The 14,739-nt window shown below is 48.7% G+C and overlaps 1 protein-coding gene across 6 annotated transcripts in view; it reads right to left on the bottom strand.

Annotated features, from left to right (window-relative positions):
* PIK3C2B (phosphatidylinositol-4-phosphate 3-kinase catalytic subunit type 2 beta) overlaps positions 1 to 14,739 on the bottom strand; it is a 71,159-nt gene that overhangs the window by 11,776 nt on the left and 44,644 nt on the right. For all 6 annotated transcript variants that reach the window (XM_050762215.1, XM_050762241.1, XM_050762259.1 and 3 more), the window contains 10 exons: positions 13,059 to 13,201; positions 11,607 to 11,795; positions 9,978 to 10,071; positions 9,722 to 9,816; positions 9,070 to 9,250; positions 8,176 to 8,283; positions 7,122 to 7,214; positions 5,850 to 5,979; positions 4,572 to 4,708; positions 87 to 256 (listed from right to left, as the gene is read on the bottom strand). In XM_050762215.1, coding sequence (XP_050618172.1) covers positions 87 to 256; positions 4,572 to 4,708; positions 5,850 to 5,979; positions 7,122 to 7,214; positions 8,176 to 8,283; positions 9,070 to 9,250; positions 9,722 to 9,816; positions 9,978 to 10,071; positions 11,607 to 11,795; positions 13,059 to 13,201 — 1,340 coding nt within the window. The remainder of the gene's footprint in view (positions 1 to 86; positions 257 to 4,571; positions 4,709 to 5,849; positions 5,980 to 7,121; positions 7,215 to 8,175; positions 8,284 to 9,069; positions 9,251 to 9,721; positions 9,817 to 9,977; positions 10,072 to 11,606; positions 11,796 to 13,058; positions 13,202 to 14,739) is intronic.

Below are 14,739 nucleotides of genomic sequence, written 5' to 3'. Positions count from 1 at the left end.
CGTCATGGGCTTGTGTCCCAGCTCTGAACCACTGTTGCTCACCTCCTTGCCCTCCACTCACACCCTGGCTTCAGGAGATCACTTACCGCTTGATGTTGCCAAACATCTGGGCATGGCCCAGGAAGCGGCCAAAATCAATGTGGAACATGTGACCAGTGGTCTTCAGCATGATGTTGTCGTTATGTCGGTCACAGATGCCCAAGACGTATGTGGCCACGCAGCAGCCAGCGCAGGAGTAGATAAAGTTCTCCACAGCCTGGGAGGGGTCAAGGCAGATGGGAGGAGAGCACATAAAGCTGGCTTGGAAGGACTCCAGGGGCCACAGCCAGACAGAACTCAACCAGCCCTGGCCTCTCTCTCTTTTGTGAACTCCAACAGTGTCTCACATCTGTCTGTTCATCCTTCATCATGTACTAACTTACACACTTACACAGAAACATCTCCCATGTGTTATGGAGAAGATGGAGGTTTATATATATGTCTTCACCACTTCATCTGAATACCATCTTCTCTTTTCTTTTTCCTAGGGAGATTGGTTGGAAAGACAGTGGACTGATCCAAGAACCCAGACTTGATCAGCCCAGACTGAGGGGACCTTAAGAGATGGGAAGACTGACATTTACAACTTCCCCAACTGGCCATGATGATCTTAAGTACAGCCACTGAGGCAGCCAATTTAAGAATCTTTTCCTGACCCTGCTCAGAATTCTATCATCCTTCTTTCTGCCCCAAATAAAATTCCCATTTCCAGAGTTCTTGGTAACAGCTAAATGCTAATCTAATTAAAGTCACTGCACTCCAAAGAAGAGCTGAGGCAGCTTAACACATCTAGAGAGTGTTTTACACTTGAAAATCAGACATCTCTAGTTGGTAAAATATGTTAGAAATATTTCTGAATTTAAAGCAGGAGAGGAGTGGTGGGGGGTTGACTCCATCTTATTTTGTCTGGTCAACATCCATCCCTTTATCTGTCTTTCCAGGAAGAAAAAATACATGGAATGAGGAAGCAGACCACTCCTGCCTTCGAAATCCTCTTCGTGAGGTTTGTAGAATTCCTACGAACTCAGGAAAGACATCAGCAGAGGGCAATGATCGTCATAGCCAGGTAGGAATGCGTGAAATTAGGAACGAGGGAAAGCTTACTAGATATGGAATGCCCGCCCTCCTTGCCTCCTTCCATAAATCTCCACCCATCATCCTTCAATGACCTCGAGTCTCATATCTTTCCAGACCTTCCCAGCTCACACTGACTCCTCCTTCTCTGAACCCTACAGATGCACTGTCACCTCCATTCGTACAGTGTTTGCTTGGTCCTTTCAGTCCCATGGGGTTTAGAGATCTGTTCTCCTAACAGCTTCTTGCCTATTTCACACGGCCTATTGCAAAACTAGCTCCACACAGAAGGCACCCACCCCAGCTACTTGTCGAATTACAACCTGATGATGGAACCACTGGAAACTTTCTAAGAATGGCAAGGTTGGCTGGGCGCGGTGGCTCAAGCCTGTAATCCCAGCACTTTGGGAGGCCGAGACGGGTGGATCACGAGGTCAGGAGATCGAGACCATCCTGGCTAACACGGTGAAACACCGTCTCTACTAAAAAAATACAAAGAACTAGCCGGGCGAGGTGGCGGGCGCCTGTAGTCCCAGCTACTCGGGAGGCTGAGGCAGGAGAATGGCGGGAACCCGGGAGGCAGAGCTTGCAGTGAGCTGAGATCCGGCCACTGCACTCCAGCCTGGGTGACAGAGCGAGACTCCGTCTCAAAAAAAAAAAAAAAAAAAAAAATGGCAAGGTTGTAAAGAAATCACAGCATTCACCTTCTGGAAGAAAAAGACTATTTCTAAGAAAGTAAAATAAATGGATAAAAGCACTTAAAAAGGAGCATAATGCATAACTCCCAGTCTTGACCTGGATCTCTATCAAATCCTCTCCCTGTCACAGATGCTCTACCTTAAATGAATCCTATTTTGGCTGAGAAAATAGTTGTGTGCCTGTGGGTAAATGACTAAACTCTTTTCACCTCCCTAAGTTATGCAGGGTGTTAGCCGCTTACTGGCAAGAAGTCTCACGCTATAAAGGGGCATTCTGCCTCCTCATTTAAGGGTTTCATGTGTAGGGTGTGGGATACTCTCTTGCTGAGTAGGTGGCCAAGAGAAAAATACCTCTAGTTTATTTCTTCTGGAAGTCATCAGATGAAACTACCAGCATTGCTGGGGGTGGTGGCTCATGCCTGTAATTCCAGCACTTTGGGAGGCTGAGGTGGGTGAATCTCTTGAACCGAGGGGTTCAAGACCAGCCTGGGTAACATGGCAAAACCCCATCTCCATAAAAAACAGAAAAATTAACCACGCACGGTGGCACACGCCTGTAGTCCCAGCTACTCAGGAGGCTGAGTCAGGAGGATCGCATGAACCCAGGAGGTAGAGGTTGCAGTGATTATGCCACTGTATTCCAGCCTGGGTGAGAGAGTGAGACCCTGCCTCAAAAAGAAAGAAACTACCAGCATTATTCTTGCAGAAAGGTTAGAAGAGCAGAGAAGCTATCTTTGAAAGACTGAGATTAAACATGAACATGCAGAGTTAGTTTCTGTGTGTGTGTATTCTCATACATTCTTCTGTGCATTTATTTTTATATTATATTTTTGTACATTTGTACATTTATTATTTAGTATTATTTCCATACATTTACACATATATGACTATTACATTGGCAGGGAGTAATCATAACTCCAGCACCTAGTACAGTGCCTCTGCATATGGGTGTTTAATATCTGAAAAATGCATGTTAGTATAAAGAGTAAGTATATGTGGGCGTTGGTAGCAGAAAGGAAAAAAATCATTACTCCTCTCCAAAGGTAGAGGGTCTTGAAATGTATAGCATAGAGCGGCAGAGTTTTGAGGAATGAGGAGGGAAGACTTTCCGGGTAAAGGAAATAGTATTGCCTACAGTACTGCGGAAATGAAAGTAGTAACCCTCGCCTGTGATCCAGCTAGTAACCTAGTTGGAGCATAGGTTAGCATAAGGTGGTAGGTTGCAGTGGATGGGATTACAGGAGTCAGCAGGGCTGGATTGTAAAAGGCTCTGTGTGCAATGCTATGGATGTTGGACTTATCTGTTAGGACACAGGGAGGCTTTGAAGAACTTATCTGCATTTTAAAAAAAAAAAACCTCTGAAATCAAGCAGAGGCTGGCTCTAGATGGAGGAGAGGCATTCCAGTGGTTCAGGGGACCGACAGCAAAGAGCTGAACAAAATCAATGGTAACAAAATAGAAAGAAGAGGACAGGTTTGAGAGATCGATGGGAAGAAGAATAAACAGAGCTTGGTACAGAAGTGAGATAGAGGGAAGCATCAGGAAGACCATGGCTTTGCCTGGGTAAACGCACAGAGAGTCGCACAATTGACTAACAGCAAACACAAAAAGCAGGTTTCAAGAGGCAAAGGAGAGACAGCGGGCTGTTTTGCCTACACTGAGTTTGAGACGTGGGTGAAACATAAGTGGAAAAGTCCAGCAAGAAGGTGGCTATAGAGCCACCTGGAGGAAGGGAAGAGGGCTAGAGGAATGGCTTCAGCGGTAATCAACATTTAGGTGGTAGTTGAAGTCATAAGACAATGAGCTGGCACAAGAAGAGTGCGAAGAGGGCCCAGCTGACCAGGAATTAAGCCCTGGAGAACACAAACACTGAAAGCCATTTAAGATCATCTAATTACACATTCACTGAACAATGTTCTGATTATACCTTGGCTGCCCATGCTGGTTTTCCCTCCAGGATAAAGTACATTGATCAATATAAATTAGTATTTGGGTCCCTTGAAGTTAAAATTATATGAATTAGCATTCTGGCATATAGCCAGTCTCTTGTGAGTTTGGTTATTGTGATTTGTTCCTTCCCAGTGTCCCTACTTCCCTCAACCTAATTAACCGAGAGACTAGAGTTGTGAGGCTGGGAACAGCCCATGGACCGTAGCAGGCTACCAAGGCCCTACCACCCAGGAAAGCTCCACTTCTAATCTAATCTTCGTTCATCACGAACCAGCCAGCCCTCTTTTCACTCGTCTGTCTCATATCTAACCTCAATCCTAGCTTTGAGTTACAGCCTTGCCACACATCAGCTCCATAACTAGGAGTGAGTGAGTGAGTCTTAATTCACAGCTATGAAAAGAAGGGGCTGGAATAAAGGGATCTCTAAAGTCTCTTCCAACCAACTCTTATTCTAGAAAGTACCACTGAACCCTCTAAGAACACAAGGGAAGTTGAACAAGATCCACAACTGGGAGGGATACAGGTAGGTTCTCAAAAGCTGGCGCCTCCTCCAAGGCTTAATCTGCCAGGGGAACTCAATGAAAGTTTCTCAGTCCAGTATCAGGGGATTTTCTCAGCCAGCTTACAAGAGGCATTTGAGTGAGTCACCCCTAGCTATTTGGAGGCACCAGTCAACGAAGAAAGGGTAGGTCCTTCTGCCAACAAAGCTGAGCTGTCTTCTCTGAGCAAGTGCGGGTCTTGTGGTTAAAGAGTTGTGTGCTGGCATCAGGCACACGCACCCCAGATGCACTCCCCACCCCCAACCCTACCTTCTCATACTCGTCCTCCCCAGGGTTGTGTTTCTGCAGCCAGTCTGCCAGGGGCCGGTCCTTGAACGAGCCGGTCACCCCATGCTCCACCTGGATCTTACGCAGGGTCTCGGCATTAGGGATCATCTCCACCATCCCTGTGAGGGGAGAAATGGGGGTCACGTTCCAGACCAGAATGAAGGGGACTGCAGGGAGAGGACTACAAGGACGGTGCTCATGCTCCTCTATAAATTAAGGTGTAAGGCATTTGGACTAAGTCTGATGATAACAGGAAAAGAATAACCATAGAAAGGAAGGTCATTCCCACATTTCCTATTCCATACTGTGACTTTTTGGTCTCTCCAGTTCATAGCTGCTGCTCCCTTTGTTTTTAGCTTTTACTACAGGAATTTAAAAATACATGTAACAATCACCCAGCTTCAAAAATTGTCAACATTTTGCTAATCTTGTTTGCTAATCACACAACCCTATTTCTCCACTCCCTGCCACCTTGGTTGGAGTATTTTAAAGCAAATCCCAGATACTTTATTTCACTCATAAATATTTCAAATGTAATTAACAAAGACACCATGCCATTGTCACATCCAAAAAATTAACAATCACTCTTTAATCTAACTCAATCTATATTCAAATTTCCCCCATTGTCTCTCTCTCTCTCTCTCTCTCTCTCTCTCTCTCTATATATATATATATATATATATATATATATATCCACATTTTTTTTTTTTCACACAGGGTCTCACTCTGTCACCCAGTCTGAAGTACAGTGGCACCATCATGGCTTACTACAGCTTCGAACTCCTGGACTCAAGCGATCCATCTGCCTCAGCCTCCCGAAGAGTTGGGACTGCAGGCACATGCCATTGGACCTGGCTAATTTTTTATCATTTTTATTAGAGATGAGGTTTCGCTCTGTGTCTAGGTTGGTCTCAAACATTCCTGAGCTCAAGCAATTCTCCCATCTCAGCTTCCCAAAGTGCTGGGATTACAGGCATGAGCTACCATGCCTGCCCCAAAAACTATTTCCTTACAATTGGTTTGTTTTAATCAGGATCCAAAGTCTACACAACATGCTTGGCTGTTACAGCGCCAAGTCTGTTTCACTTTATAACAGTCTCTCTCCCATGCCTCCCTTTTAAGGCTATCCCACAGCTTCTCATGAAATAATCTTGCCCTTTTCACTTTCCTGGAGGAGGACACAGTTTGTGTTGGCAATGGGCGGAAGGACAATAAGCAAAGGGGTCCCGTCCACCACCCTCACTCCCACTCCCAACTGACCTCTGCCCCGGCCAGTGGAGAAGCAGCGGAAGATGACCATGCGCATGTCCAGCCCCTCCTGGACCCAGATCTTGCTCATGATGCGAATCATCTGCAGCGTCAGCATGTCCTGGCGAAGGTCGTCCCCACACTAGATGGAGGGAGAAAGTGACCAGATCCCGTCTCCACTGCCTCCCCAGCTCTCAGGTCTCCCAAGTGCTGAACCTTGACCCTAAACTAACAGTGACAGGGAGTTCCCCGTCCTCATATCCCTGACCTGCTCACTCAGCTCAGACCAGGTCAAAGATGGCCCAGGAACCTTCCCAGTTTGCCCATGTGTTGTTCCAGCTTGTCCCTCAATCCCATGGCCCCATCTGAATTAAATTCACGGTCCACTTCTGCATGTAGCCCCTCTGACCATCAGGCTTTTTTTTTTTTTTTTTTTTGAGATAATGTTGTCTCACTCTGTCACCCAGCCTGGAGTGCAGTGGCACAATCTTGGCTCACTGCAACCTCTGTCTCCCGGATTCAAGTGATTCTCCCACCTCAGCCTCCCAAGTAGCTGGAATTACAGGTGCCTGCCACCACGCCCAGCTAATTTTGTTTTGTATTTGTAGTAGAGATGGGGTCTCACCATCTTGGCCAGGCTGGTCTCAAACTCCTCACCTCAAGTGATCTGCATGCCTCAGCCTCCCCAAGTGCTGGGATTATAGGCATGAGGTGCCACGCCCAGGCCATCAGGCCTTTTTTTAAACTTGAATGTTTACACTTTGGATTTGGAACTTGCACACAGCAAATATATAAGTTACTAAGTCACGTGCATGTATTTTGTCTCCCCCGTTAGATTATATGCTCTGAGACTATCATTTACTTCTCAGAATTGTGGATACATCAGAGTTAGAAGGGACCTCAGGGTTCATCTAGTTGGACCTGCACCTGATATATTAATTTCCTCTTCAGCAGCCCTGCCATGTGACATTCAGCCTCTGCCTGAATACCCGAGGGACAAGTGGATCACCATCTTACCCAACCCATTGTTGAGGGAGCTCTGCCTCCTAGAAAGCACTCGGGATATTGAGCTGTGAGTTGCCTCCCTATACCTAACACTCTGTTCTTAGCCCTCTGAGGCCATGCAGAATTCGTCTAAATCCTTTTTCACCTGATTGTCTTTCCTACATTAAGACAGCATGGAACGGTGGGAAGAGAACCACCCAGGAGCTACTTAATGCCACTCTAGGCTGCCTCCTTCTCTCTCCCACCCTGGTCCACCAGGCTTGAGTGAAGTATTCTCACCTTGAAGATGACACGGATGTTCTCACCCAGGGGATCCACATTTTGGAAGGAGAGTTTGAGGGGGACAGCATTGGAGTTGAAGTAGGAACAGTCCTGCCATGGTGAAAAGGATAGTGACGAGGGTCAGAGTAGCCTGTGCCAGGAAAGGATAACGACCTCTCCACTTCAGACCAAGATGCCGCCTCCCTCCTGCTGCCGGTCCACCCAAGACCTGCTCACTGTTTCTTCCGGATTTCTCAGGAACCCAACTTCCTTCCTTCTCTCGTTATAGTCATCATCCCAATTCAGTTTGTTATGACCTCAGTTCCAGCACTTGACCTCTCAGCCTGTTAGTTCATTCTGCACACAGCTTACTAGTTGTGTGACCTCTGGTAAATCACATGTCCCACCTATACCTCAGTTTACTCCTCTGTAAAAGGGGACTCCCAATAGTACCCATGTCCTAAGAGTTGTGAGGATGAAATGCCATAACCAACGTTAAGCACTCAGAACAGGGCCGGGCACAGAGAGTGCTCAATAAATGACAGATGACAGCTATCACCACCACTACCCCTGACTTCATCCCCAACATCATCAGAGAAAGACACCTGCCCAGCTGCCCAGCCTCCAACCCAATTCCTCCACCCTGCGAGCTGTCAGGCTTCTAAAAGTCCATACACATGAGGAATGGGAAGCGGCACAAAGAGGCCTTTCTTCCTAATCTCTCTCTTATTTTACAGCTTAGATGGAGATGCTCACCTGCGCCCATACCCCAGTCTGTGCCCTCACTCTGTCTTTAAACAGAGTTCACAGCCCTTCTGCATCTTGTTTCTCCTTTCTATTTCTGCCATGTGTGGGTAGAGGAGAGACAGGATAACATAATCCTCACCATGTTACATGGGGGTGAGCTGAGACCCCTGAGGAAAAGGTGCTGGGCCAAGACCACATGGTAAGTCAGCAACATACTGAAGCCGAGACAACTCAGCTCTCCTCGCCCTTGCGTGCCTGGTTAGTGAGGACCTCACCTCCACTGAGCCCTCCCACTCTGAGAGCCCCAAACCTACCAGTCACTCACCCTGGGCACGATTCCCTTAACCAGCAGACTGGGGCTGAGTGGCAGGCGGCACGAGCCATTGAGGATAAAGAACTGCTTCACCTCCTCCAGGCCCGTGCGGAGTATTCCCTGGGAAGAAGGGGAGGAGTACAGCAGAAGTGAAATGAAGGGTCCATACTGAGAACCAGACCTCTCCCAGGGGTGGATTGTCAGTAGTAGTTGGTATGAAAACCAGCCCCCTGAGAAGTGTGGACACCCTCCAGAAGATCCTTAAGGAGGAGGACCCCCTACACCCCAGCCTGGGACAGTGCGCTAACAGCAACACTAGATAGCTCTAGAGGGCAGCAGATGGCAGAACAGCATGAAGCAGGCCACAGTGCACAGAGAGGGCAGGCTGTCTCTCAAGGGGGAAGAGCTGCTCAGGCTTTTGCCAAGAAAAGCTCACAATCTGGACGTTGATACACAATCTCTCAGTTTTTAAATGTCATTAACCAGGAACACCGCTCACTGGTTATAATGCCTTCATACAAACAGATAAAGGTGTCCTCTCTGGGTGGCATCCGGCCTGAGCCATGGGTCACAGCATGGTGAACAAAATATGGCTGGATTTCAGCCCTCACTTGCCCCTTCTGGCTGAGTGCTCTTGTGCAGTGAACAACTTACACAACTGTGCTTAGCCTTTAAAACAAACAGCTAAATAAATTTCAATATTTTACAGGACAAACAAAACACATCCACGGGCTGTATCTAGCTTGTGGACTGCCTGTTTACAGCCTACAGGTTCCAGAGTCATCTGCTCCCAGCTCCGAAATCAAAAATCATCACATGGAATCTTGTTGTTCAGGATTCCTAAGAAGACACTGGCTGCCAAAGCCCTAGATGAGAAATGGGTAGAGGCAGCCTCACCCCACTAACCTGCCTTGCAGATGGGGCTGCCTCCCGGACCTGCTGGGCCAGTTTGGCCAGGGCATTGACAAGCCAGCACTGGCGGTTAAACTCCTCTCTCAGCCCCTTGCCACAGCAGCACAGTAAGGCTGCCAGCAGATACTGGTAGCGGATGCTGAACTGAGAGTCCTTGAGGCCATCCTTCAGCAACCTGCAAGGCAGAGGGAGTCGGGAGTCAGAGCACTCCAGGGGTTAAAGGCAAGGGTGCAGGGGGAGACAGAGTCAAGTCCAGCTCCAACTCACTGCAAAACTCCCCTGAACTTGGGAGGGAAAATACACTAGGTATGTACAGCTTATATGGAGATGTTCACCTGTGCCCATACCCCAGTCTGTGCCCTCACTCTGTCTTTAAGTAGAGTTCACAGCCCCTCTGCATCTTGTTTCCCCTTCCTATTTCTGCCATGTGTGGATAGAGGAGAGACAGGATAACATAATCCTCACTATGTTACATGGGGGTGAGCTGAGACCCCTGAGGAAAAGATGCTGGGCCAAGGCCACATGGTAAGTCAGCAACATACTGGAGCTTGGACAACTCAGCTCCTTGCCCTTGCGTGCCTAAAAGTGAAATACTCCTATGTGAAAGACACGTGTCTACCTCCCACTTTTCTACATGCAGTTTTACCAGAAGAAGTAGTGAGTCACTCTCAAGTCAGACACAGCTCGTTTCAGAAGGAAGCGCACCAACGGGCTGTCCAGGTAGCATTCATACTTCAGGGCCTGTTTCGGAGAAAGGGAGAAAGAAAATATGAAGCTTCATAAACTACCTGTAACCTACACCTATTATCATTGCACTGGGATCTCTGGTTTCTAAGGGGCAGACTCACTTGGGATATTGGGGATGAGACCGGCAAAACTGGAGGGAGAACCAATCCACCCACCTGTACCAGCTGGGGCAGGTAGTCCAGCAGCTCGGCATCCGAGAGTGAGCCAATCCACTGCACGGCCATACGACGCACCTCCTGGTCCGGGAAGCTGCAAAACAGAGCCCAGTGCCCTGACAACCTAGCTGCAGGTTGAGGAACAGCTGTGAGCCAAGCACCCTCACACCTGGGCTTCAGAGGCGTGGAGAAAGAAAATGCAATGGCCCTAGTTCTGCCAAAGTCACTAGAAGAATCCTTAGCACCTTCCCTGGATAGCGACCCTTGGGAATGAGCCTTCTTCATGGTCAGAGTCTACTTTGAGCCATGGGGGAGCAATTGGGTAGCCACTCTCACTCCTTGGATGATTTAAAGAAAACGGAACAAAGTCCTCAACCCTACTCCCAAAGAGTTCTCCCTTGACTCCCACTGTGTCAGAAATTCCCACCACTGGAGGGCCCTGATGTGGGTAAAAGCATTATTTTGTCTTGGTAACATCCTTTAATGCAAAATGTACCAGGCACATAACAGAAAATCACAGAATTTTATATAAGCCAATAAACATTGGCAGAATTAGTTTAGCAGAGATTAACAAAACCATTGGCTCAAAAACTCCTTAAGGCAGGTCACGTGAATAGGTACATTTTGATTACTGAGAGTGGTGAGAAATAAGCAGGAAATCCTGGGTACCACCTAGAAAAGGCAGCCCTAACGGATCTGAGACTGGAAGCCTTGGGTCCCCAGAGAACCCTTCAAGAGCAAGAGGGGAGAGACGATGGTTAAAATAAAACTAAGTAATAAGGATTTCAGTTACACAGGTGTATGCATTTGTCAAAACTCAGCCAGTGTACAGGTAAACTTTGGGTATTTGCTTATGTGTAAATGTTGCCTCAAAAGAAAAACAACACAGAACAAACATTGAGCTCTAGGTAATGATGTGCATGCCAAAGCAGGGAGTTTAATGGTGTCTGTAATTTACTTCAAAATGTATAAAAAGGCTGGGCATGGTAGCTCACACCTATAATCTCAGCATTTTGGAAGGCCAAGGAGGGAGCATTACTTGAACCCAAGAGTTTGAAACCAGCCCAGGCAACATGGTAAGACTTTATCTCCACAAAAAAATTTTAAAAATTAGTCAGGTGTGGTGGTGTGCACTTGTTGTTCCAGCTACTTGGGAGGCTGAGGCAGGAGGAGTGCTTGAGCCCAGGAGGTTGAGGCTGCAGTGAGCCATATTCATGCCACTGCACTCCAGCCTGGGTGACAGAGCAAGACCCTGTCTCAAAAAAAAAAAAAAAAAAAAAAAAAAAAAAAAGAATAAAAAATAAGATGGATAGATGGATACAGGGATGGATAAATGAAATGTATGCAATCCAGCCCATGGAGCAAATGCTAACGACAGAATCTAGGTGGTGGGCACACGGGCATTCACTGTATAATTTTCAATTTTGTTGTATGTTTGAAAAATGACCATAATATAACATTGGGGGGGAAGATGAGAAAGGAAAAGCAAAAAGGAGAAATGGAAAATCCCTGAATATCCACACCCACTTTACCATTTTCCCCAGGGCTGGCTCAGATCAGTGATGGGCAGTGCCATGCTCTGGCTTCTACAAGGACACATGGTCAGAAAAGGCGGATGTTACAACTCACGTGGCATGCAGGAGCCCCAGGGCATCCTGGTGGTTCATGTGGGTCCACTGCTTCAGGAGAGCATAGATGTCAGGCAGGCAAGCCCACTCCCAGCTGGGGGCGCTGGCGAGCACCAGGGGGAGCGAGCTCACCTCCGAGTGGCAGTAATATCGCTTCTCCCACAGGCGCTTCTTGTCAGCATCAGTGAGCCTGGTGGGCATGGGGAAAGGAGAAGGTGGTGGGAGGGTAGGGGGCAGTGGGAGAGAAGAGCGTCAGCCAAGGGGCGCAGTACTTACCCTCAAGGGAGTGCTGCACACACTGCAATTCAGTGGTTCCCAAGCTTTGCTGCATATGATAGCCACTTGAGGGGCTTGGTGAACCCCCTTGCCATGCCTGGGTCACACCTGATACCAGTTATGTCCGAATGGCTGGGGAAGCCAGGCATCGGTATATGCCAAAGATCACCAGGTGATTCCAATATGAAGCAAAGTTCGGGAACCAGGGCCCAAATCCTATCTTTGATCCCAACTCACCGACATCTTGGTTGGAGGCAGAATGCATGGGCCAAGGGCACCCGAATCTGCTACCCCTCCTGCGGATGCCCTGAGGGTACCACTCTCAAGTAGAACCACCAGAGGGCAGTGGTCCCCCAACACCAGGGTCTGGGCTGCTGAGGGGCCTCCTGGGGCCTCCAGGGACCAGCTGTCGGCTTTCAAGGACCTGCAGCTAATTGGGCCTTGCCTGAGATCAGGTGTCTAATGGGAGAAGGGAGCTGAGGGGCTAATGAAGTGCAGTGGGCAGAATGGGGGAAGGGAGGTCTGCGGTCACTCAGCTACTCCAGCTACTCAGGGTGGACATAAGGGACAGAGATGAGCCCCGTCTCTCTCATGTCCCCACACACACAACACACGCACAGGGCTGTGCAGGAGCCAGAGAAGTAAACAGAGAGCAGGCAGGGGAACCGGGTCCCTCCAGCTCCTCCAGTTCTGTTCTCACCCCTCCTTCTCCAATCCTGTGAAAGCAGCAGCCCCAAGGATGAGATCAGCCTGGACTCGCTTACCCTTAAGAGCTGCCAGCTTGCCTTGACACCTGATCCTTTTTGGAAAGTGACAGGGCCAGAAAAATTCAAAGGCTGTTGGTGTGGAAGGGGCAGGAGGTGAGGGCAGGAGGTGGGGGCAGGATGGTGGGGCCAGCTGCCCCAGTGGACAGAAGGTAGTAGGCGGCACATCTGGGACGTGGGGCAGAGCTCTGGTCCTCCTGAGTAGCTGAGTATGGACCAAGTCCCTGGGGTGGGGACTTGGGTACTCTCAGATCTAATTTCCTGACCTTGACCTCTCTACTTTTCCTAGTGTCAGCTGATGGAGAAAAGCCTGGGGGCTGCCTCCCCTTCCCACCTCCACTCCCAAAGCAGGACAGAGACAATGCTGGGAGGTCAGATGAAACATGGCAGATGCAGTGGGGGCCCGGGCTCACCAGTAGAGGGACTCCTTCTGCATGATGTCTTTAAGCTTGCGCTGGTCTTCTTCCCGGAGGCTGCCAAACTCATAGCGGGGGCTGAACTTGTCTCCAGGGGGGCTGGTGAACTTGATGTCAAAGGCCGAGGTGGGGAAGTCAATCTGGGGGATGGGATCAAGGACGTGAGGAGAGAGAACAGGCAGCGTGTGGACTCCCAGCTTCTTTCTCTCACCCCAGCATTCCAGCCTTGTCCCTCCCTCACTTTCCCTCAGGTTCTTTGTCAAATAACCCAGTTAGACTTGGTGATCTCTGAAGTCCTTTCCAGCTATAACTCTCAGAAAAAATGAAAGGGAAACAAAAAGAGAAAAAGAATGGACACGTGAGGAAGAGGTTCAGTGGAGATGCACGTTGGTGAGGGGTGTGGGGACAAGCCCCAGCCAGAACTCTGAACAGAAGTGTCACCCAGCTGAACCATGGGGTACATCCAGGCTGAGTCCAGGGAGCCTTCCATGGGGTGCCAGAGGGCACTGCTGCCAGAGGGGAGGCGGAACCACAACTGGGAGAAGGCCCTGGGACACTTGGTCCCTACTCTATGCCACCAGATGTTCATCCTACTGAAGTATCAGAGCTGAGTGAGCCAAGTCTCCAAAAGAGCTCTACTTTCTTTCCTTCAACAAATATCTTTTTTTTTTTTTTTTTGAGACAGAGTCTTGCTCTGTCACCCAGGCTGGAATGTGCAGGGGTGTGATCTCAGCTCACTGCAACCTTTGCCTCCCAGGTTCAAGCGATTCTCATGCCTCAGCTTCCTGAGTACCTTGCATTACAGGCACGCACCACCACGCCCAGCTAATTTTTGTATTTCTAGTAGAGACAGGGTATCACCATGTTGGCCAGTCTGGTCTCGAACTCCTGACCTCAGGTGAGCCCCCGGCCTCGGCCTCCCAAAGTGCTGGCATTACAGGTATGAGCCACCGCACCCAGCCTCGTTCAACAAATATCTATTGAATCCTAACATGTGCCAGGCATTTTCTAGGCTCTGGGCATAGAGTAGTAAATAAGACAGACAAAAATTAGCTGGGCGTGGTGGTATGCAACTGTAGTCCCATCTACTTGGGAGGCTGAGGTGGGGGGATGGTTTGTGTGTGGAAGGCAGAGGTTGCAGTGAGCCAAGATTATGCCTTTACATTCCAGCCTGGGTGACAGATCCTGTCTCAAAAAAAAAAAAACCTGCCTCAGGGAGCTTTCATTCTATGTCAACATTCACACAAGGTATCTCATAACCACAAGAAAGGGAAGCTGGGAACTAGGAACTAGACCTTGGGCGTGACCAGCTCCTCCTCTTCTCCCTGGAGAATAGGTCCATCCTGCCAAAGCACTGAGTCACTGGAAGGGGGAAAGGTGTCCCCTCAGGCTCCAAGAGGGCACAGGTCAGGTTTGATCAGACTTAGAAGTATGAGGATTCAATACAAGGGACTCAGAAGCTGAGCCCTGAATGCAGAGGGTCTCAGACCCCATCTTCAGGCTCCACGAAATCAATTTAACCTCCAGGAGATGGGAGATGGATACCCCAGAGCTCACCTCACACTCCACATCTAACCATATTCACTCAGTTGCTTCAGTCACATCATCCTCCCATGCTTGAAGTTCTAGCACTGTCTCCTGTTGTCCCAGCCCAAATCTCAAGGGGAAAAATGTAGAG

Source organism: Macaca thibetana, chromosome 1, assembly GCF_024542745.1.
Source record: "Macaca thibetana thibetana isolate TM-01 chromosome 1, ASM2454274v1, whole genome shotgun sequence".
Classification (NCBI taxonomy): Eukaryota; Metazoa; Chordata; class Mammalia; order Primates; family Cercopithecidae; genus Macaca; species Macaca thibetana.
Note: the sequence above shows the minus strand (reverse complement) of the source record. Positions and strands in the feature narration are given on the sequence as shown.